This window comes from Typopeltis vanoorti, chromosome 18 (genome assembly GCF_054136105.1).
Source record: "Typopeltis vanoorti isolate ZY-2024b chromosome 18, IOZ_Tvanoo_1.0, whole genome shotgun sequence".
In the NCBI taxonomy this organism is placed as follows: Eukaryota; Metazoa; Arthropoda; class Arachnida; order Uropygi; family Thelyphonidae; genus Typopeltis; species Typopeltis vanoorti.
This window is the reverse complement of record NC_143566.1, coordinates 29,824,154-29,849,273: the sequence shown is the minus strand read 5'-3', so window position 1 is coordinate 29,849,273 and position 25,120 is coordinate 29,824,154. Positions and strand designations below refer to the sequence as shown.

The 25,120-nt window shown below is 36.2% G+C and overlaps 1 protein-coding gene across 1 annotated transcript in view; it reads right to left on the bottom strand.

Annotated features, from left to right (window-relative positions):
* The window catches only part of Nhe1 (Na[+]/H[+] hydrogen exchanger 1), a 262,652-nt gene that overhangs the window by 8,702 nt on the left and 228,830 nt on the right, over positions 1-25,120 (bottom strand). The window contains exon 16 of the mRNA XM_090408190.1: positions 9,466-9,587. Within this exon, the coding sequence (XP_090264316.1) occupies positions 9,483-9,587 (105 nt within the window). The 3' untranslated portion in view covers positions 9,466-9,482. The remainder of the gene's footprint in view (positions 1-9,465; positions 9,588-25,120) is intronic.

Here is a 25,120-nt window from a genome sequence, read left to right as displayed (position 1 = left end):
ATCATCTCTAACTCCTTTTACAGTACTCTTTCCTCCATTCCTAAGCTTCTTCAACAACCTCCAGAATATTTTGCCACCTTCTTCATATTTATTTTCTATATTCTTGCCAAAGTCCTCCCATGACTTTTGTTTAGCTAGTTTTACACAGTGTTTAGCATTCTTGCATTTGTTTCTATATTCTCTAAGAGCACAAGCTGACTTATTTGACAGGAACTTTTGATATGCTTTCTTCTTTTCCTTCACTGCCTCTTTAACTTCTTGTGTCCACCAGGGAGTTCTGATTTTTTTATCCTTGCAGACAACCTCACCACATGCCTCTCTGGCAGAATCAATCAATGTTTTCTTCAGAGTTTGCCACTGAATCTCCAAGGTTTGATTCCTGTTCTCAAACTCTTTCATTTTTTCTTCAATAATCTTTGTGTATTTTAGTCTATAGTTCACATCTGAGAGCTGCTCACCTTTTATTCGCTTTAAAACTTTTTTATATGTTATTCTTTTCAATATGAAATTCAATTTTATCCTGCTCAAGACTAAATAGTGATCACTTCCAATTTCAAATCCTCTGTACACTCTGGTGTCCTGCACCAGGGAGAAAACATCACTATCAACAATAACATAGTCAACGAGACTTTTCTTATTCCTAGCCTCTCCTCTCCATGTGAATTTGTGCACATTTTGATGTTGGAACATGGTGTTAGTAATAACCAGTCCATGTCCTGATCAGAAATCCAAGTATTTGCCATTATTATTAGCTTTGCTCTTTTCTCCAAATTTTCCCAAAATATTTTTGTATGTCTGCCAATCATTCCCTACTCCGCTATTTAGGTCCCCAACAAGGACAAACTTTTCCTTTTTCGTTGCGTCAGTTGCTTTCTCTCTAAAGCTTCAAAAAATTCCTCCACTTTTACCTAGTAGAACCTTCTGTGGGACCATAGGCACAAATTAGTCTCATTGTCCAGTTCCCCATTCTCATATTTGCCCACATTACTCTACTTGAGACTGACTGCCATTCAAGAAGATTAGCCTCGTATTTTGTGTTGAATACTATGGCTACTCCTTCTTTTCCTTGATTGTCATTGCATGAATATAACATTTTGTATTTATTGCTCAGAAAGATCTCACCAGTTTTGGTCTTTTTTGTTTCAGTCACCCCTATTATGTCGATCTGGTACTTATCTAATTCCTCAGCTAGCTCCATTTCTTTGCTTCAGGCTTCTTACGTTGATAGTACCGATCTTTAACTCTGGTGATGTTGAGTTGGGGTTTGTTTTCAGATTTGTTCCAGTAGCTGACTTTTCGCTGTTCGCCCTGGTTCCCTGGCAAAAACAACGGGGGCCTTGTTTAACCGGGCGACGCCCCAGCCGGCATGAAATTTTGTCATGTTGTACCATCATTTTTTATTTTGGTTTAACCAATAAGAATACAATTTGGTCAGCTAAATCCAAAATTGGCAGCCCATCCTCGTTTGTTCAGTATCCAAGTAGATACCCAACAGGGTGCACCACGAGAAGATGAGGATTGGACATTAGGTCAGAAGCCTTGGTCGGTTCTCCGCATTCCTTTGAAGGCTATGTGGAGGTCTCCTCTCAGTTATACAGCTTTGACCCTTAAGCACCCCTAACAGTATGGAAAAGAGTGTATTTCGAATTTGTGATAAAAGGAAGTATGAAGAATTGAAACTTATATGAATAACTCTATACCTTTGGACTGAATTTTAATAACTATTAGTTTATTAGATATTTTGTCATAATCCACTTGAGGGAAAATATTAATGTGCTAAATGCCCAGCTGGCCTAATGAGTTGTAAACTAAAATGTCAAATGAGCTGTGAAATTTGAATTGTACGGATTTAGAAATCAATGATTATTTTTAAGAATGAGAGAGTGAGAGGAAAGTAAGAGTTTAACTTAGTATTAATAACTGTTTTGTTCCTGTATTAAATAACGAATTCATTAAAATTGTTTGATACCTTTCATGTCTGTATTTCTGACCATGCTGACTGACTATGACCCTTCATAAAATTTCGAACCTGTGATCATATATGCACACGGGAATATCCCAATTAAGAGAGAAAAGGGGCACAACTGCAAATAAACTAGAAAACCTTAGGCTCCTGAATTATAGTAAATGATATTAGTAGCACCTGATACCCTATAACTATCCACAGGCTGAGTTTAACTCTACCCTTAAGGCCCAGGCTGGCGCAGTAAATAAATTTGCCTGAGTGAATAAGGATAGCTTATAGTGATTAGGGAATAGGTATTTCTGGAGGCCCAAAATTGAGAAATTTGCTAGATAAGCGATAAGATCACATATTCAAGTAAGATAGAAGACTTAGGGATACATGAAGTTAAAGATAGCAGATTGAAGCCAAAGTATATATAAGAAAGAAAATCACGCAAAGAATAATACAAAATAATAAAGATAAAGGAAAGCGTAACAATAGATAAATCCGACAAAAAGAAAAATTAACAAACACATACTTAACTGAAAAACTAGATTTAGATATAGTTGAGAAACTGACTAAATAATTGAAGCAGATATCACCACTAGGTAATGAGCATGATTTTAAGAGGAGAGGTAGAAAAAGCAATAGGAAGGCTAAAACACAACAAGAGTCCTGGTAATGATAATAACACTGGAGAAATTATTAAATACGTGGTGAAAGTATGGTTACAGAAATGCACCAACTATGTAATATGGTATGGAAAGAAGGGAAAATGCCTTAAGGAGTGGGTGAAATCAATATTAGTGACATTATACAAGAAAGGAAATAAGCTAGAATGTAAAAATTATAAAACAGTTGCCTTGACAAGTCACCTTGGTAAAGTGGTGATGATGATGATATTGACAAAGATTGAGAACACAATTGGAAGCATACCTTGCAGATGAGCAAGCAGGATCTATTCAAACTACAATTCAATAGATTTTGACAATGAGGTTAATCGCAGAGAAAGCTAGAAGAAAAAACAAAAACATATATACTTGCTTTGTTGATTTTCAGAAAGTGACATTAGCAGTTCTGGAATCCTATGGAATTGATAAAAAAACTAATAACTATATTAAAAGATGTTTATCAGGGGAAATGATTTAGAACAAGCAGAGGTACTAGACACGGGGGGGACCCAATTTCACCAACCATTTTCATCGCACATTTAGAAAGAGCAATGGACAAACTGAAGAAAGATGCAAAAGGAATATCTGTACATGGAATGAGAATTAACAATCTGACTTCAGCGATGTAGCATTATTCAAATTAAGGGGATATTAAATCTCACATTATTTCAAAGCCGAATAAGAAACTCAAAGATCGGAATCAGAGTTTCATGCCAAATATAGTAAACTATAAAAGTTTCAGCAGATTGTAGCGTAAGCTAAAGAATGTAGTTCAACACTAGGGCAACTCGTTGCAAAGGTGGGTAAAGTTCTGATCACTATTCTTAGTATTACCCATAATGTAAAACACATCTCCTAGGAGATGTATGATGTTATACATTATGGTGGAAGGTCACTACCCAGACCGGTTTCAACCTTTCTTGAGGTTTCATCAGTGAGCAGGTAGACCAGGTAATATTGACGTTATAACGAAAATAACTCATGTACTTTGCTATACGAGTTGACAAAAAGGTGCACCGATAAATTACTTAAATAATGTTACATTTCCAAAGTGAAGCCTATTGGTTCTTTTATTTAAGTAATTTATGGGTGCACCTAAAATTCACCAAATCTTTTATAGTTTACTATATTCGGCATGAAACTCTTTGATTCCGATCTCTGAGTTTCTTATTCGGCTTTGAAATAATGTGGGATTTAATATCTCTTAATTTAACAATCTGGAATAGGAATTGGGTTCGAGGTTATACGGTGTAATTTAGCGCTCGTGTAAAATTGGTGATTTTTGGCGGGTTTTTTTTGTGTGTTTTTCCTTAGAAAATTGGTTTTATAGTATATTAGAACGATTTTTGTGTTTTTAGAGTATTTTGTGTGTCTTTATAACATATTTTATTGGGGCTGTCGCCACTAGAGGGATTCGTAGTGTGTAGTGTTCGTGAAAGCTCCAGATAAGATAAGTATTATTTTCAGTTATCGTTGATAAATTTATTTAATATTGCATAGTTTTGTTTGCCTTGCGTCTCTTAGTGCATCTTTTTGTGTGTTTTTGGTGTGTTATAATTTATAATTTGATAAAATACGTTGCAATTAAGTATGGCTCCAGTACGAAGGAAAATAGCGGCCAGTAATGATGGTTCGCCATCTTTATCAAAGAATGGTAGTATAAAAGAGATGATTCAGTGTACTAGCTGCGAAATGTACACTTTGCGGAGTGCGGTCGGAGTGTGGTTAGATGATAATAAAGGAGTGAATGTGTGTAGAAAATGTAGAGAGAATGAGAAATTGAAGAGTATTTTGGATCGTGGATGTGATATTTTTGTCAAACTTCAGAATGAAGAAAATAGGGATATGACAAGAAACGGCGAGGTTGTACCAGAGAATTGTGAGAGTGTGAATGTAGAAAGTGTGAATGATAGTATTAATGGTTTTACTGAGAATAAAAAAGATGAGATAGATGCAATGAGTGAGATCGCTTTGGTGAATGGTGCGATACAATGGGCAAAACAGCAGCTAGAGCGTATGAGCAAAAGTCGACTGAATGAACCAGCCAATAATAAAAAGTATGACAGGAAAAATAGACGTATGAGTGTGAACATGAACAAAATGAAGGATAGAGTGCTGTATGGAGACTTGTTAGTACGAGGTGTGATAGTACAGGATTTGACAAAATCGTACCAACCTGGTGCGACCATAAAGGATGCAACTGAGTCTATTAGAGAGCAAAAGGAAAGGGTGAAAGAAATGATTGTTGTGGCAGGTACGAATGATTTGAAAGGAGATAAAATGGAAATGATAGAGGACCTGAATGAATTGTTTGAGGTAGCAAAAGAAAAGAGTGAGAGAGTTAGAATGATTAGTCTTTTGCCACGGTATGACAGTGAAATGTTTAAAAGGAGGGCCATAATTGCGAATGACTTTATGCGTGGGTTATGTATGACGAGTGGTGTGGAATTTGTGGACGTGTGGAGTGAGTTCGATAGGCGAAAGGATCTATATAAGATGGATGGCTTGCATTTGAATGGTTACGGTGTAAGAAGACTTGAGAAAGTGTTGCTGAATGTGGTGGATGTGCAAATTCAGGGAAACTAGATTTATTAAAGGGGGGGAAGTAGATATACAGTCCTTAGGGAGGCAGTTGAATGTAAGAATGAATAAAATATGCCAGAGCAAATAAGGACAACAAATCAGAGTGGGATAGTTAATATAAGGCATCAAGGTAGGGTTGGGGCTAATGGGGGGTCTTAAATTCATGTACACTAATACTAGGAGTATTAGGAACAAGAAGGAAGAGTTTTTGGCCATGGTTGGCACTTCCAGACCACAGGTTATAGGTATTAGTGAAACATGGCTGACTGTAGATGATATAACTAGTGGGATTGAATGTGATGGGTATAGTGTGTTCAGGAATGACAGAGAGAATAAAATGGGGGGAGGAGTATTGTTGATGATAGCTGATGAGCTCCAGCCAAGGAGAATAGAAGTTGAATTGCAGGATAGAGAAAAGAGCACATTTGAGGCCATTTGGTGTGAGATTGTGGCTAGCAGAACTAAATATACAATTGGGTGCTGCTATAGACCAGGTGATGGAAAAGATGGTGGTGACAGTATGCACAAGCAAATAGAAGAAATGGGTGGAAGGAAGGTGATTATTATGGGAGATTTCAACTATGGTCTCATTGATTGGAGTGAGGAGAGGACACACGGGAGGAAGGAACTGGATTTTATGCGGTTATTAAGGGATAACTATCTGTGACAGCATGTAATGGAAAATACTAGGGGTCAGAGAGTGCTTGACCTAGTAATTACATCTGAGGATTTGGCTGTAACAAATATGACCACATTGCCACCAATCGGTGAGAGTGATCATAGGGTCTTAACTTGGGAGGTGGCTAAAGGTGTAGAATTTTCAATTAAGACAGAGTACATGTGGAATTATCGGGCGGGAAAGTATGACAAGCTTAGGAGTTTGATTGGTTCAGTGCCATGGCATGTACAACTGCAAGGACTAGAAGTTGATAGTGCATGGGAGGTAGTTAAGAAGTGCTTGCATGAAGCAATGGCTGACTGTATACCTAGAGTCCGAATAATAAATCAAGTAGGGGTTAAATGGATGAATAACACCATTAAGCTTGAGTTGCAAAAAAAGAAACAACTATGGAAGGAATTTAAGGAGAAGGGTGACCGGCAGGCACATGAACGGTATAAAGCGCAGGCCAGAAGGGTGACGAGTGTGGTAAGAAAAGCAAAAAAGGATTACGAAAGAACATTGGCCAAGCAGGCTAAAGAGAATCCTAAACAGTTTTTTAGATATGTAGCAAGTAAAAGGAAACATGTACATGGCAGATTGATTTTAAAGAATGTCGATGGTAGGGAGGTAACTGAATCAGTTGAGATAGTTGAGTTACTGAGTGAGCACTTTGCAAAAGTATATCATCCAGGTGGTGACATTGCAGAAACGAATAAACCAGTAGATTATACGGGAATTGTGGTTAATGAAGTGGAGGTGAGTAGTCTATTGCATAACCTCAATGTCAATACATCTGTGGGATTGGATGGTATACCAGCTCGTGTTGTACGAGAAGCAGCTAAAGAATTGTCAGTACCCTTGACCATTTTGTTTAATTTGAGTCTCGGGTCTGGGTTAGTCCCGAGCGGGTGGAAAGAGGGGAAAATAGTTCCACTGCATAAAGGTGGTTCCAAGACTGCTGTTGTAAATTACCGACCGATTAGCATATCAGGAATCATTGTCAAGGTCTTAGAGAAAATAGTCAAGAGGAAAATACAAGATTGGATAGAAGAAAATGGGATACTGTATCGGGGACAGCATGGTTTTGTGAAGGGTAGGTCATGCCTCAGTAACTTGCTCACGTATTATAACACAGTGACGGCTGAACTGGATAAGGGTAATGGGTTTACGGTGATTCTACTGGACCTTGCCAAGGCCTTTGACAGGATTCCACATGGAATTCTAATCAGTAAATTGCAGCATATGGGAATGGACATAGGGTTGGTGAGATGGATAGGAGGGTGGTTGACGGAGAGATATCAGAGAGTGGTTTACTCGGGAGTAGAGTCCACAAGACGGCCTGTGACTAGTGGTGTGCCACAAGGATCTGTTCTTGGACCACTGCTGTTTAATTTGTTCATAAATGATATAGGAAATGATCTGAGAGGAACAGTTTATTTGTTTGCGGATGATGCGAAGTTGGGTAGGGCAATAGTGAATGCAGATGACGTCAAAATTTTGCAGGATGATTTGGATAGATTGGAGGTCTGGGCTAAGGAGAATGGATGTCAGTTTAATGTGGCAAAATGTAAGGTTATGCATTTTGGGGTGAAAAGATTGGCGGCAGTTTACTGCATTGGTGGAACCCTGCTCCAGGAAATTGATGAGGCACGAGATTTAGGAGTGTTGGTGGATAAGGAATTGAAATTTAGGGGACACATTGCAAAAGTGACCAAAACAGCTCATCAAATCACTTGGTTGCTGAAGAATACGTTGACAAGCAGAGACAAGCAGGTTATTGTTCCTCTCTATCGAGCCTTGATAAGACCCCATCTAGACTACTGTGCTCAGATTTGGTCACCTAGGTTTCTTCTTGATGGGGAGGAGGTGGAGAGGATCCAGAGGCGAGTGACCAAGATGATAGCAGGTCTGTGGAATGAACCGTATGAGAACAGGTTGAGGATTTGTGGGTTGCAAAAATTGGTTGATAGGCGGAGGAGGGGAGATATGATTGAGACATTCAAATTACTGAAGGGTTTCTATAAAATTAATTCAGAAGATATTTTTGAGAACAGGGCTGGTTGTGGGAGGACTAGGGGACATCCATGGAAACTGGGCAAAAGTGTGGTTAGTAAAGGTGTTAGAGCTGGGTTCTTTACTTTTAGAGTAGTGAATGAGTGGAATGCGCTCCCTGAGTCTGTAGTGGATGCTGTGACAGTGAATGAGTTTAAGGCGAGGTATGATAGATACTGTATGAATGTCGGATAGTTGTGATGAATATGATTTGGGGCCTCCCTCGATGAGTCTAATGACTCCCTGGAGTTGCCCGTAATAATAGTAATAATAGTAATAGTAATAATTATTTGGACACATCTGTAGAATGAGTGCGGACCGGAAGATAAAGACATTTATGTTTGGCATTTTGAATGGTTTAAACAGAAGACCACACACAGAGAATGGATAGACGATATAAAGGACTGCTGTGGAATGGGTGTACAGAAACTGCAACACTGTGCACTGGACAAAGAAAGGGTGAAGAAGATAGTGAAGAAGGCATCGGACACCAACAGGCAGTAAGCCCATGGTTCGTGATGATGATGATGATGCTTAACTGAATCTAATGGCAAAGCGTCTAACAGTGAGTCTTCCAGATAAGCTAGAGATCACTATTTCAAGGTATCATGGTAAAACAATGATAGCATTATCACGGAATTGTAAATTTATATTAAGTGTGCCATTGTACGTGCTACTACTGTGACAACATAAAGCTCATGCTAAAGGTTTTATTTATCAGAGATGGGAAAAAGTTTTTATCTGCATGTATGCTGACCTTGAGGATTTACACATAGAATAGTATCAAGGGTGGTTGTAAGTTGCATGTTGATTAGCAGATGATAATAAAGTGATAGCATACTTCTAACATGTGGCCAACTGATGTTGACACCCATTATTCTACTAGCATTGTGTGAATCCAGCCTCAAAGTCAATTACTAAACAAGTAGCATTTGACTAAGATACATACTCTCTAACTCAAGCTGTGGGTTAAAATCCCACAATAGGCATGAATGTTTCTGATTGCCAATAGGAGGGAGAAGATTTTCAATCTCCTGGCATTAGATTACCACCCTGTTTATCAGTGACCTGAAGTCACTTGAAAAAGTGCCTAGTTTGATCTCTAGAGCTGGGTTTCTGGATTGTGCAAAAAAAACATAAAAACAGAAATAAAATTTAAAAAATCCTAAGCATCCACCCATGGTACTAATGTACTACAGGTTTAGAAGTTTTTAATGGGTGAGAGAGTGACAACAACAACAAAAAAAAAGTAATAATCACTATTTGTGAGAATGATAACACTTAAAGAGGTACTTTTGTTTATACAATCCCTTTTTATTTAGGTCGAAAGAAAATATGATTCGTGGAGCTCTGAAATAAAACTTATTCTTTGAAATAACAAATGCTCTCTTTCAATGGTTCATACGTTAATGATGCCCATTGGAAAAATTAATTAAACTAAAATAAATAATTTAATTAATTTTTCTATAGTACATATTTACACTGTATAGAAATCACATCTAACTGCATGCAGTTAAAATAAAATAAACTTTTTGTAAGAGGATTCCATTTACCTAGTTATCCTTTAATTCTACATTTCTCCATCAGAATCTTCTTCACTGTCTACAGGTCCTCGAATATCTTGGTACCACTGATTAGTAAAATCTGTCATATGACTTTTACAGTCCTTCACTTCCTGTAGAGTTAAGAAAATTAATAACTTATTCCAAATTTCTGAAAAATTATTATTACTTTTAAAGAACTACACAGTTTTTTACATGATAGCAATGAAAAAAATGAATCATCACCCAACAAGTTATCTGGAATGAGATATAGTCTCATTCATTTGTCTTGATATTTCAGGACAATAGGTCACCTCTCGGTATAGTCACATAGTCATTGCTCAGATGGCTTATGCTCTTCAAATTTCTTTACCAATGCAAGAGTGCCTCAGGACTGGTCTATCACTTACATATATCCCATCTCTCTCATTCAATAGCCCTATCTGCAGTTTTGCTGATGATAATACAGACCACAACTCCTCCTCTTCCTATTAATTTCTCAAACTATGCTTACACATCCTATCTTAAAGATATTCTACAACCAGTGCCTTGAAGGAAAGCATATAAGTAGCTTTCATTCTATGGAGTAGGGGGAAGAAGATTTCAATCTCTCTGATAATTTGTGTATTGTTGAAGAAGGCAAGATTGCATTTTGATAGCACTGAAGATGACCCAGGAGGGGGATTTTATCCTCTTTAATAATACACAAATTACTAGAGAGGATAAAATACCCCCCCCCCCAGAATAAAGGTTACCTATAGCTTTTCCTTTTATCAATATTCTCATCCTCTAAAAAAAAAAAAAAAAAAAAAAAAGTGGGCCTGCTTTTCTGTTGAAGGCTACTTTTCAACCTTCTGCCTACTACACCCTGTAAAAATCCTAAATCAACCCATTCTCAGAACAGCCAACATGTTTGAAGGGTTGCACCAAAAGCTTATCTACAAATTTTTGATGCTGTCCAGAACAGTTATTTGGCTGATTGATGATCCCTCTCTCACTGACTCACTTTAATCATTATCTCTCAGAATGTCTTTTACATATCTATGTCTTTCCTACAGATATTCATGGACTCTACTCTATAAAACTGGCATCCATCATTCCTTTGGACCTGTTAAAACATGAGCAGCAGTAGCCAGCCTGGTTGGCTGAGTGATTTGCATATCTGTTCTCCAAATGATAGGCTGCAGGTTCAAATCCCACCATGGGCATGAATGTTTGTGATTGGGAGATGAATTTCATTGCCCAATGTGAGACCACTTCCCCACTTAGTGGAGGCCTCAAGTGGCTTAAAAAAGTTCCATGTTTGGTCTCTAGAGCAGGGTTTCTGGACTATGTAAATAATAAATTAAAAATTACAAAAAATATACAAAAATAAATAAAATCAAATAAACTTTCATGGGGGGGGGGGGTGGAAGCAACATAAAAAAGATTCTTTATAGTCCAATTACAAACTACTTTTCCTTTCCCTCTTTTATTCCATCTGCTTGTGCTCTAGAAGAGGCTTCTCACAAAGGGTGCCAACAACTATAATTTCCAGCTTTTCAAGCAACATGTTAGTAGGATCTCTCTCCAATCCTTCCCTATATCCTCCCCTCAACACACACACACACACACACACACACACACACACACACACACACACACACACACAGCACTAGTGTGTGTGTGGGGGGGTTCTTCATCTATACCTTACACACATTTGTTATAGCAAGAGATGACTATTTCTCACTATGTATTCATTTTGAAATAATGGGAAAAATCCAAATATATAAGAGTTATTAAAACAGAAACATGCCCTGAGGAGAGAGAATTTCTATAAATGAACTACACTGGATCTAGTCACAAAGTCACCACAAGCAATGACATGCATCTTGCTGATTTACCAAAAACTGAATTAAACTGTTGGCCATACCAATCTAACCACATCTAAGCATCTGACTAGACATGCTATCCTCTAAGTTCATGTTTTAGAGGAGTTGAAGATATGGTTCCCACAGAGTGATCTACACTGTATGATGAATCTTCTCTTGGACAATTTTTGCAATATATGGCAATTTGTTGTCGTAAAAAAGTCCTTAAGATATCTTAAGGACTGATGCAATTTAATACAATGTTCTAAAACCAGTACAATTATTTTGTTAATCAAACAGTGATTAATGATGAAAGATACAATCACCCCTATGAACATGAGTGACAGAAGTTAAGAATCTAGAGAAAACCTCCTTAGTTACCAAGAAAGATATATTCAAGATTTAAGCATCTTTCTGTTAAGCTGTGTTCACTTTTATTCTTTTGATGGGAGTACAGGTCCCTGGTGATTCAGAAAAAGCTTGCCACTATTCAGTCATGAATAGAGGCAAACCTCTACTTACAAACATTGAAGATACAAACAATTCATATTATGCCATTCTGAGTATTTTCAGTTGCTGAACACATTCACACAACAATAGCATATACAAAGTTTTCTCACCTGATTACAAATTAAATTAAACTTGCCAAGAAATTACATTCTTGTCTAATCCTTTACCCAAGTGTAAACAAACAAAGTTTGCATGTGAAGTATTATCAAGACCAGGCTACTTGTATATAGAGGCCAATGACTTCATATTAATTGCCTCACTATCCCATAATGCAAAAAACACATTCTTCTGGATGTGTATAATATTATGCATTATGGGAAAGGGTCACTACCCAGACCAGTTTCAACCTTTATCGAGGTGAAAAGTAAATCACCTGTTCATCATAGGCCTAGAATAGTTAGTATAGGGATGCAAGAGAGCTTGATAATATCCCTGCAGTTGACCATAAGACCACAATGACCTATGAGGACGGAACCATTTAAAAAACGTCTTATAGTAAAAATAAATAGAATTTTATCTCCCTCTGGTGAATAGTGCATAATGTGGAGGGTTGGTCTACACCACCTACCAAAAAATTTGGTATCTCCTAGAATGCTTCTTTCTAAATACAAAAAAAATAAAAAAAAAAAGTCTGATTGTGAACAATAAAATTTTCATGATACAACATTGTAAAGCATTTGTATATCATATTGCTCTTCTTCAAATCCATGTTTTTTTTCCCCTAACTTTCCATAAATGGTAATTTTAACTCATTAATCATAAAAATTAAACTTCTCTTCTCATTGCTGACATGTTGGAGTTATTACAAAAAAAAAAAAAAAAAAAAAAAAAAGAACCTGTTCCATTGTAAGTAATCGCATGCCCAACACATAACTATTCCAAATATGCATGGCGAGAGAGCAGCTATAGAATGCATGTTCTAATGTTTCCTATCTGTAACAGATTCACAGAAACATGGTGCTGCTAGCATGAGAAGACAGCGGTGATGCATGTCATACATTATCTTGCTCTTTGATGCCTTGCTTCTAAACTCTCCCAACTTTCTGCCATTTCCACTCTTCTCCTGTCTCTCTCCTTCTTCTTTCCCTTGCTCTCGTGTTAAAAAAATAAGCTAAGTATTAGTAGTAAGACGTGATATCATTTTGTTTATTTCAATGCTCAGTACTATATCCACTGATGATTTTGTTGCTCACCATGCATGCAGTATGTACACATCCCATTGTTTACAAATGTGGCAGGTACGGAATGTGTATGTGTGCATGAAATGTAGGCAGTGGGAGATACTGTGAGACAAGAATCCCGATCCCAGGATTGAGCAGTGGCAGATACACTGCTTTGGAAACAGGTGAAATTCAGGATATGGATACCAGTAATGTGTTGGAGGGTGAAGAGAATTTAAAGCCATACACATGAATTTAACCTTGAGCAGTGAAACAGATGAAGATAGTTTGTCTAATGGCCATAATTGTTTGTGTGTGTGTGTGTGTGTGTGTGTGTGGCAAACCGGCTCCATGAACACACACATGGACTACAGTCATGAATACGTCCTGGGTTGGGGAAAGCAATGGTGAACTACTCTGTAAAAATCTCACCAGGAATACTTAGTGGGCAATGCCTACAAAGTCACCTATGGTCGGAAACGACTGAAAAGGAAAACAAACAAATAAGGGAAGAAGAGATATAAATTCAATCAACACAAGTACCAATACCTTGATTCATGTAAGTGTAAGCCTGGAAATTAGGTCTGTGAATCCTTCAAATATCTGCTAATTCAGCATTGTCAAGACATATTTTGTAACTGCGCATATCCTACTTTTCCATTTCTGGGGTGTTCTAAGTTTTGTATAACGTGGGGTTTTCAATACAGTCCCAATCTCCAGATGTAGTAGGCACCGTATAAATATGGCTGTAGTTGCTGGAAGAATTTTCATTTAACTCGTCCATTAAATGGAATCTTATTACTCATCCACAATATTTCCAGTCTACTATCAAGATTTGCCCTTCTGCATCCCTCTGGATATTACAGAATAACCCAAGGAGAGGGGAATGAATAAGAACATTTACTAAAGCCCTATTAAATCTTCCAGAGCTCCAATAAGAAAGAAGTGGCTATCTATCTGTTAAAGAGTTTTTATTTTTTTAAATCTGCAGAAGCTTTAATATATAATGTATATATTAATTAATAAATATTAACAAATTTATATAATTTATCATTCCTAATGTATACTCTTAAAAGTGTACTCAATACCATGATAGCAAATCACAATATTAAGTTTATATTATATCTACCATCTTATCAACAATTTCTTTCAAATTAATCTCCTACCTATCTGGTCCCGAATACTGTTATATCTAACATTTTGGTCCTCTAAGCCAATACTAACCACATCCATTCACCTAAATAACGATCTTCTTTTGAATGAATCAATGACATTTAGTTCCTTACTAATATTGTCATTTTTAATAGGATTCTGCCAATAATGCCATCTGACAACTCTCCCTTCTTTTTTTCATCACAAATCTCATGTCTAGAGTTTCTAGTCTGTCTTCAATAAACTATTTTATTTCTAACCTAACTCTCATATCTCTAAGTTAAAAATCAGTTTAAATGCTGTCTTGTACCAGTTTAGTGGTTACTTTCTTTCTTCTTATTATTATTTAGTGACACCTGCAAAGAGTCCTAAGACTCACTGAGGGAGGACACCCACTCTATAACTCTGTGTCCAATACTTAATCCATCAACTACACTGAACTGCCACTACCATCATCTACACAAATGCCATCTACTGCCCACCACCACCAATACTAGTATTTTTTTGTTTGTAAATTGCATGTGTTCTGAAGGACAATTTGTCTGTATGTGGGATGAAACATCCAAGTTTCCAGGAGAAAAAACTCTGCTACCTCCATATGAGATCGGCTAACTCACCTTCAACAGAAAAAATTTCTTTCTTCCTTATTCCACATAAATTCATTCAGCTGGCAGCTCACCATACCATCATCATCAAATTCCTGCCATGTACCCTCAAGGGGCGTACAGGATATGACAGTACTACATGAAAAAATTACATCATTACTAACTTCCTATCTACAATTTTCCTCCAAATCAGTCTGTTACTTGTCAAGACTTCAACATTATCAGATCTTATATTTCTATTGTCTAAGGCACTTTGTACCATATCAATCCACCTATATCTTGGTCTTCCTCTGGGTCGTTTTCCTGCCAACCTGGCAGAGAACACTTGTTTTGCTAATCTTTCCTCTCCCATTCTATTTAAGTGACCATACCACCTGAGATTAGCTCTGCTAATGCATTTCTGGATGCTGACAATGTCAAGTTCTTTCCTAATATCCTCATTTTTAATATGAGGATATTAGGAAATCTCACCATACCTTCACTGCTTATTCTATTTCCATATTTAATTTGCTGTCTTCAGTAAAAATTAATCCTAAATACATAAAAAGTTTTACTATTTCCATTTCTTCCTTGAGAATGCTATCACCTGTATTCCTATTTTCATAGTTTTGTCTTTCTCTTGCTGATTTTCAAATCACCAACAGCATTCTTCAAATTTGTTACAGCAATTATTCATAGTTAGAGTTCTGAAACTTTTAGCGAATTTGTTTAGGAATGTAATGTCATCTGCATACAGTAAAGAACTGAGTTGAATATTTCTGATGCTGATATCAGGTTTAAGTTTAATATCACTTTCCTTCATAACATGATCCATATAGATGATAAATAGCATTGGAGATTGTGTGTACCATTGATTTACATCTGATTTTGCATCAAACCATCTTCCTGTTCTTTCAATTGCAAATACTGACTGACAACTGAATTGACTTACTTTTCTCTTACTTTTTTTTTCACATTCAGCCTATCTACTCATGCCAAATATCCTGAATTGCATTAAAAAGGATGGAGAAACTGAAAGGACTAAATGAGAATCCTCGATTGAAATAAATTTAACAGTAATGAAAGTCTTCATTAATTTCAATTTTAGTTTTTGAGATTTAAAGCAGCATCCAACAAGCTACAACCCAAATTTTAACCAAAAAATGACTTGAAACAATCACAAAGCACAGAATAATGATGACAAAAACACTGGCCAACTCAAAACCAACTTACATACTTGTTAAATAATAAACTACACAATAACCACAGTAATCAGCCAGCCTGGTTTGCCGAGTGGTTAGTGTATCCAGTCTCCAGCCAAAAGGTTGCGGATTCGAATCCCGTTGTGGGCATGGATGTTTGTGATTGTCTGTGAAAATACTAATGGTGGTGGTTGGTGATAGATGGCATTGGTGTAAATGATGAAGGTAGTTGCAATTTGTGGTAGTTGATGGATTGAATGATGGAGACGGAGAGTTGTGGAGTAGGTGCCTCCCTCGATGAGTCTTTGGACTCCCTTGAGATGTCAGGCAATAATAATAATTAACTTTAATGAAATGAAAGTGAAGATATTTCATACTGAAAATAACAGTACATCATTAGTGTGTAGAAACAAGCACTCAAAGGAACCAGATTACAAAGTACATACAGCAGTTGGTGGTTTACCAATTAAAAACTGTTGCTGTGTGCTAGAAATGAGTATTAATATTATTAAAAATATTATTAAACAATTATTTTTGATGGTTACATGAGATAAGAATCTTCCAAATTTTGGGGGAGAGAGAGACAATCATTCCGATTCAGATTTGGCTGATGTAAAAGGGCTTCACAACTTTATTTGAAAAGGCATTCATATTTAAACCTGCATCTACGAAGAAGACGAGCTTTATCCCGCTGGATATTTTGTTCAGTGTCAATACTATGTTGTGCCAGACCAGACTTTTGAGGTTTCATGTATTCGATATAATACTAATGTTCTTTAATTCTTTTTTCCACAGAATGGTCTGTTTGTCCAAAGTATGTTCGATTATATTCACACGGTATCTGGTAAATGCCAACTAATGATAGAGATGCCAGTTTGTCTTTTATAGATAGCAACAAATGCAAAATTTTGTTGATTGGAAAATATATGGGAATGAGATGATACTGCTTCAAAATTCTACCAATCGGTTCCGAGATGGAAGAAATATAAGGGATTGGAATCCTGTGGTCTGTTGAAGAATCCTGAGGTGTTGGAACATAGGAGTCCATTATCTGCTGGATTTGATTAGGATTGTAACCAGTGGTGAGCTACGGAAATTTTAACAAAGAGCTCGCATCGTTGAGCAAAAAAAAAAAAAAATTACACCACCACCATCTATCGCCGACCGCCACCACTAGTGTTTCCAACATCCATTCCCACGGTGGGATGTTTATAAACAAAATAAATTTGTTTTGTTTGCGATAAAAGTTTTGTATGACAAACAATCTATAAATAATATATAAATATTATCTAAACACGATACTATTGAAATACGTTATATTTCTCTTTTGTTTTTATACTTCAAGTGATAATCAATAGTACCAATCAAGGGGAATTATTTTATAGTCCTATTTATTTATATCACACTACCAAAAGTGAATTCTTATTTGTAAAATGGTAGTAACAGTAACTATAATATTTTATTTAATAAAATCACTTTCGAAACTATGAGACGATTTTACATGAAAAAAAAAAAAAAAAAAAACTCATTGTTTGGTGCACATTTACCCAGAAAAAACTCTCTCCTTTACAGGTTAACATTTATAAACAATTACTTTAAGCAAATGCTTATGACAACAGCTGCCACACGTGGTTTCCTCCTTCAAGTCTTGTGTTCTTCTAGGACGATCTATAGCCGAGCGCCGATTTTCTAGAAAAGATTTGACATAGGGATTCGGATTATATTAATTCAAGGGTTTCCCATTTATACCTATTGTCATCAAATCCGAAATATGTTACAGTGAGAGAAGATCTCTTCATCGTTACGATGTTATTCTTCACACTAAAAGCTCGTTCGGCTTCAGTTCTGCAAACTGCAATTGCTGCCATAATCGCTTTGCTTTTTTCGCATTGCTGGGAATTTTGTTTTGTAACTTTCCAGTCAACAATAACTTTTTTGTATGTAGTCTAGAAATTCTAATGATAATTTAAATTTACTTACAATCTTTCCAGAATGATTCTTCTTAATGTAAAGAAATATTCCAAAATAGTTGAATTTTTATCCATAGCAGAACACAAACACAACAACACAATCTTGAAATTTCTGTAATAACCTGAAAAGCTATTTGACTTTTGTTTCTTAGATTTTCTGTCCGTTTAGTACACTGTTAATTCCATCGCATTGGGTCATACTATGATTTTATTCCCAAGGTGGTGAGTATAACCTCAAACTGTCTTTTGCTGACTAACGTATCCGTGCAACTGATAATTGTTGTGTCTACTTGTGAACTTTTCTGACTGGGAGGATTGGAATTCTCCTGGTCTTACTTGAGGTTTTGATAATACTTCCCACACGATAATCCGAACATCACCTTTATCATGACTCATATTCTACCTTTGATGTTTTGCGTGGTATTATCAGTTCGGGGAAGTACAACTGTTTTTCTAGTGAAAAATTGTTATGACACATATCCTAAAATCATTCTGATTAAGGATTTTATACACTTATTGTTTTCAGGTAGATGGCTTGTTTGTTTACATTTCGTGTAGCTAGGAAACTGGAATTTATTTCAAATGAATATTAGCTCTGTAATATATATACTTTGTTAATTTCTATGTTACCTTTTATTTGACTGTAATATTATTAACAAACTGTATTTACTGAATCTAACATACAGAAATTAAATAAAGTGAAAAAGACAGTATTTTTTTTCTTATTCTTCTGATTTCATATTTGTGCTGATGTTCATAGTGTATGATTTCCCACTGTATGTACAATTACGTACTATTCACGTGATTTTTCTCCATGTGACGTTTCAAAACAAGTTGAACTATGGTTTTTACATAGTTAAATTATGTAAAACTTATTTCCGTTAGTCGCAATAGACTGTTATCCTCTCAGCCCAACATTTATTTCACAGTAGGGGTATTTATATATACAGGGTGTCCCAAAATTCACACAAGATTTAAATTTAGCGCCATTTGTGTGGTAAAGTGTTGTCAACGAGAAAAAAAAGACAGCGTGACAGCTGACAGTTCAGGGTTATTAAAAATGGAGCATTACACGAAAGAACAACGCATTTTCATTGTTGGGCAATATTTTAAAAATAATGGAGGTTTGGCAGCTACAGTTCACAATTTTTGTACAAAATATGGTCGGAATTTTAACTTCATCAACTGTGAAAAGATTAATTAAAAAATTCAAGGAAACTGGATCAATTAGTGATCTTATACACTCTGGCCGTCCTTCAACAAGTCGTTCAACAGAAAACAGCGAAGCAGTTCGTGAGAGTGTTACTGAGAGTCCAGGAACATCAATTCGGCACCATGGTCTTGGTCTTGAATTGGGCATTTCGAGAAGCTCTCTACAGCGTATTCTCACGAAAGATTTGCATCTTTATGCTTATAAAGTTCAATTGACTCAAGAACTGAAGCCTACTGACCACACACAGCGAAGAGAGTTCGTTGAATGGATTTTGGAACAACAAGTGGATGCTTATTTTTCGAACAAAATCATCTTCATCGACGAGGCTCATTTTCATCTTAATGGCTTCGTTAATCGACAAAATTGTCGCATTTGGGGTTCAGAAAATCCACGAGTGATTGTTGAGAAACAAATGCATCCACAACATGTCACTGTTTGGTGCAGATTTTGGGCTGGAGAGATCATCGGTACATTCTTCTCGAAAATGCGGCTGGTAAGGCAATAACAGTTAATGGTGTTCACTATCGCGACATGATAATCCAGTTTTTTGTGCCTAAATTGCAAGATATGGATGTGGACGACATGTGGTTTCAACAAGATGGTGCCACATGCCATACAGCCCGATAAACAATTCAATTACTGCATCAGTCATTTCCTGGTCATGTAATTTCCCGTTTTGGTGATCAGAATTGGCTGCCCTAAGGTTTATGCCAACAAGCCCACGACCACCCACGCCTTGAACAAGGAAATTGAGCGCTGTATCAACGAAATTCAGCCACATTTATGCAAAACGGTCATGGAAAATTTCGACAAAAGAGTGCGTATGTGCCAGCAAAGCCTCCATTTACCCAATAGCATATTGGGTAAATGGAGGCCATTTACCCAATATGCTATTCCATGCATAACCCTATACTGTATACTTTATGAATCAATAAGAAATTACAATTTTTAATTAAAAACCTGTGTTTTCTATCAAAATTACTTCTTGCGTGAATTTTGGGACACCCTGTACATACTGCGTTTAAAAATGTGATGCTTGCTTCTCGTTCCAGCAATCAGGTAAATTATTTTCTTTTTCTCCTCCGACTTGTTGCATATTCATTGAATCAATGTGTGTATTATCTTCAAACTTCATCAGCAGTAGAATCAGCAGAATCACTTTTCATTATTTTTTTTTCCCCAAAAAAATTTAATATAATAAATTTCACTGTCTTTTCATGTTTCACAGGTAAAAATACTTTTACAATTATAAAAATAAAATTTGCTGAATCTACAGTTTTTAAACTTATTATTTTTAAATTTTAAACGCAAACAACTGGAATACATCAGGGTACTGATGAACATAGAACTAATGTCCACTGGAACAACCCGCTGATGACAGTTTTACGAACATCTAATTGTCTAGTGGTTTTACCAAACGATTGCATATTTATTTTGAAACGTTCGTTATAGAGAAGTTGAAACAATAATTCCAAAAATCTATACACTGCCGAATGGACTAATTTTTGTTAGGTTACCGAACGAGTTTGTGGCTTAATATATTTCAAAAAATTATGTTTTTTTAAATAAAAAGTAAAGAAGAACAAGGGGCTCGCAAATTTGAGAAAAATTTAACAAAGGGCTCTCGCAAGCCCCATGTAGCTCACCACTGGTTGTAACCATTAAATTCCATTCATTTTTTTTATATGAGAAGTTCTTGTTGTAAGCTTGAGGGAGAAGAGCACACCTTATGTACTCTATTAATTAAGGACTTGATGACACCAATTTTTGGAGAGGTGTGATGAGCACACTTTTGATGGTTGTATCTGCCAATAAAGGTAGGTTTGATAAACACTGGTTGATAAATTACCAGAGGCTGTACGTGTAAGGTGGTTGTCCAAGAATGGTAAACTACCAGCCTTTTCTTTTTCCATGGTGAACTGAATGCATGGGTGAAGGCTATTGATCTGTTGTAGGAAAGTGATAAGTTCGTTTTCAGAATGCGGCCAAATAGCAAATACATCATTAACAAAATGAAACCAATGAGAGGGTTGGGGATGAATGGATGAGAACAAGGTATCTTCTAGATGGTTCAAAAAACAGTTTGCCAAAAGGTGGAGATAGAGAGCTAACCATGGCAGTGCCTTCAACTTGTCTATAGATCTTGTTTTTCCAGCTGAAATATCCTGATTGTATAACAAATTCAAAAATCTTTGCAATATTAGGAGGGTAATCATCATATAGTAAATTAACAGTGTCCGATAATGGAATGTTGGTAAAGAGGAAAACAATGTTAAAGCTGACTAACAAATCCGACTCTTGTATTTGAATATTGTTGATTTTTTCAAGAAAACGTGTGGAATTCTTGATGAATGGTCTGGATTGTCCAGTGTGGGCAGTTAATAAACGTGACAGAAATTTAGTAATTCTATAGGTGGGAGAGTCAATACAGTTCATGATGGGTCTTACTGGATAACCTTCTTTGTCAATTTTTGGGAGGCCATATAAACAAGGAGTTCTTCCAAAATGAGTTGAGACAAACTGGCACCTCCATCATTAGCTGTTGTTTACCAGATACTGTGTGAATAATCGATCATACTTTGGACAAATAGGCCGTTCTGTAGAAAAAAGAATTAAAGAACATCAATATTATATTGAATACATGAAACCTCAAAAGTCTGGTCTGGCACAACATAGTATTGACACTAAACACAATATGCAGTGGGATAAAGTTCGTCTTTTCCATAGATCCAGGTTTAAATATGAACGCCTTTTCAAAGAAATTGTGAAGCCCTTTTACATCGGCCAAATCTGAATGATTGTCTCTCTCTCCAAAATGTTTCGGAGATTCTTATCTTATGTAACTATCAAAAATAGTTGTTTAATAATATTTTTAATAATATTAATACTAATACTAATTTCTAGCATGCGGCAACAGTTTTTAATTGATAAACCACTGACTGCTGCATGTGCTTAGTAATCTGGTTCATTTGAGTGCTTGTTTCTACACATTGATGATGTACTGTTATTTTCAGTATGAAACATCTGTACTTTCATTTCATTCATTAATTACTGTGGTTATTGTGTAATTTATTATTTATAATCATGCCACAGGTACCTTTAAAGATTAGACTTACATACCTGTTGTGTCAGTTGGTTTTTTTGTACTCAAAAAAATAAAAAATAATAATAAAATAAAAGTACATTTTTTGTACTTTGGCATTATGTAAGTTGGTATTTTTTGTTCAAATCAACATGTGCTTAGCAATAAATTAAAGATGCCAAGAAATTAAAAGGGTGATTAGGGGTCAGAGCTGTATAACTGAGAGGAGACCTCCACATAGGTTTTAAAGGAATGTGAAGAACCAACCAGGGTTTCTGACCTAATGTCCAATCCTCACCTTCTCATGGTGTCTATTATAGATACTGAACGAAGGAGGATGGACTGGCAATTTGGGATTTAGCTGACCAATTGTATTCTTATTGGCTTAAACTGCAAGTAAAATGATGGTACAACATGACAGAATTTCATGCCAGCTGGTGTGTCGCCAGTTAAACAAGGACCCTGTTGTTGCCAGGAAACCAGGGAGAACAGCAGAATGGCAAAAAAATGGAACTATCAGAAGAAGAATTGGATAATTAGCACCAGATCAACATAATAGCAGTGACTAAAACAAAAAGACACAAAAACTGGAGAGATTTTTCTGAGCAATAAATACAAAATGTTATATTCAGGTAATGACAATGAAGGAAAAGGAGTAGCCATACTCATCATCACGAACCATGGGTTCACTGCCCGTTAGTGTCTGATGCCTCCTTCCACCTTTCTTTGTCCAGTGCAGTGTCACAGTTTCTATACACCCATTCCACAGCAGTCCTTTATATCATCTATCCATTCTCTGTATAGTCTACCTCTTCTGTTTAAACCATCCAAAATATCAAACATAAATGTCTTTATCTTCCGGTCCTCACTCATTTTACAGATGTGTCCAAATAATTGCAGCTTCCATTTTATAATCTTCAGCATCCGATTCTCTTTTGGTGTATCTTCCGATAGAGCTCTCCATTTGTGATTTTCTGTACCCATCCTATTCTTAGAATCTTCCTGTAACAAGTTCTTTCAAATACCAAAATTCTTTTTCTTGATTTGTTATTTATTAGCCATGTTTCAGATCCATATAGTACGCCGCTAAAGATGCATGTTTCCAGTACTTTTAGTTTTGTTTGCAGGCTGATCACTTTACTTTTCCAGATGTTATCCATGGTCTTCAGATTTGTTCTTCCCTTTGCAATCCTGATCTTTATTTCTTTTTTACGGTCCAAATCATATGTCAGTTTACTTCCCAAATATGTGAATTGTTCTACATTTTCTATATCAATTTCATCCACTTGTATCTTTTGTTTCATGTTCTTTTCATCAAATACCATTGTCTTTGTTTTTTCCAAGTTCATAACAAGTCCAAATCTCTTCCCTTCCTCATTTAACAGTTTCACTGTTTTTTGTAGTTCTCATTCGTCTTCTTCAATAATATCAATGTTATCTGCAAATCTCAGATTGTTAATTCTCATTCTGTGTACAGATATTCCTTTTGCATCTTCCTTCAGTTTGTCCATTGCTCTTTCTAAATGTGTGATGAAAATGCTTGGTGATATTGGGTACCCCCTGTCTAGTATCTCTGCTTCTTCTAAACCATTTCCCCAAATTCATCACCTATTCTAACTGCTGTAACTGTTCTGATAAACATCTTTTAATATAGCTATTAGTTTTTTATCAATTCCATAGGATTCCAGAACTGCTAATGTCACTTTCTGAAAATCAACAAAGTAGGTATATATGTTTTTGTTTTTTCTCCTAGCTTTCTCTGCTATTGGCCAAGTGATTAGTGTATCCACTCTCCAGCCAAAAGGCTGCGGGTTCAAATCCTACCATGGGCATGTGCAAAGAAATGAAATAAAAAAATAAACAGAGTAATTTCTGTGGTTTTCACCAAGTTTATGTTTTTTCAAATAAGCAAAGTGGTGGTATTACATCAGGTTATAAAACTCATCTACTACTTGTGCTGCTTGATACTACAGAGGTTTGGCTTTTCCTCTGAGGGAGTGTGGACTGTCTCATCCCTTTCTGTATTTCTTCACTGCTAAATAGTTCCTTCAAGCCTAACGGCCTGATTTTTATTGGTCCAACTAATGGCCCATCATCAGTACGAAGGCATAAGCAGATTGGTTGCTACATACTGTAAGAACTTCACTGAAGTTTGGTATACTCTAAATTGTGGTGGCCAAAACTTTAGCTTCATCAGTGTGTTAAAATTTATAACCAAAGTGGTGGTATTACATCAGGTTATAAAACTCATCTATTACTTGTGCTGCTTGATACTACAGAGGTTTGGCTTTTCCTCTGAGGGAGAGTGGACTGTCTCATCCCTTTCTGTATTTCCACTGGTCCAACTAATGGTCCATCAGTATGAAGGCATAAGCAGATTGGTCGCTATATTGTGTAAGAACTTCACTGAAGTTTGGTGTACTCTACATTGTGGTGGCCAAAACATTAGCTTCATCAGTGTGTTAAAATTCCGAGATTTGGTTCAAGACACTGCAGTTGTGCAATCTGTCTTGGCTATCCTGAGAAGAATGTCTTCATCCTAAACCCTTTACCTATGAATTCCATTTCTGGAAGCAAAAGTGACCTTGTGACAGTTCTGTCTTTACTCCGGTTTAGGACGGAAACCATACTGTTGTTCATAATTATTAAAATTTTTTGTTAGCTCTCACTAGTGTTTATTTCCTGGAACCTTGGGATTAGATAAATATCCCAAGAAATCCTGGAATTTTCATTTTTTTTTTCTAAAATAGGAATGCATACTAATCTTGCTCACAAAATCATTATATATGAAATTTTACCATTTCCTGAGGATAGTATTTTTGAATAAAGAAGAATTTTTATCTCATGATAAAACATTTAAACTTTGCTAATTCTAGGGGTATTGCCCACGGATAGCTCTCAGTTGTCACCTATCATCCACATTACAGGGTATATTATTATTTTT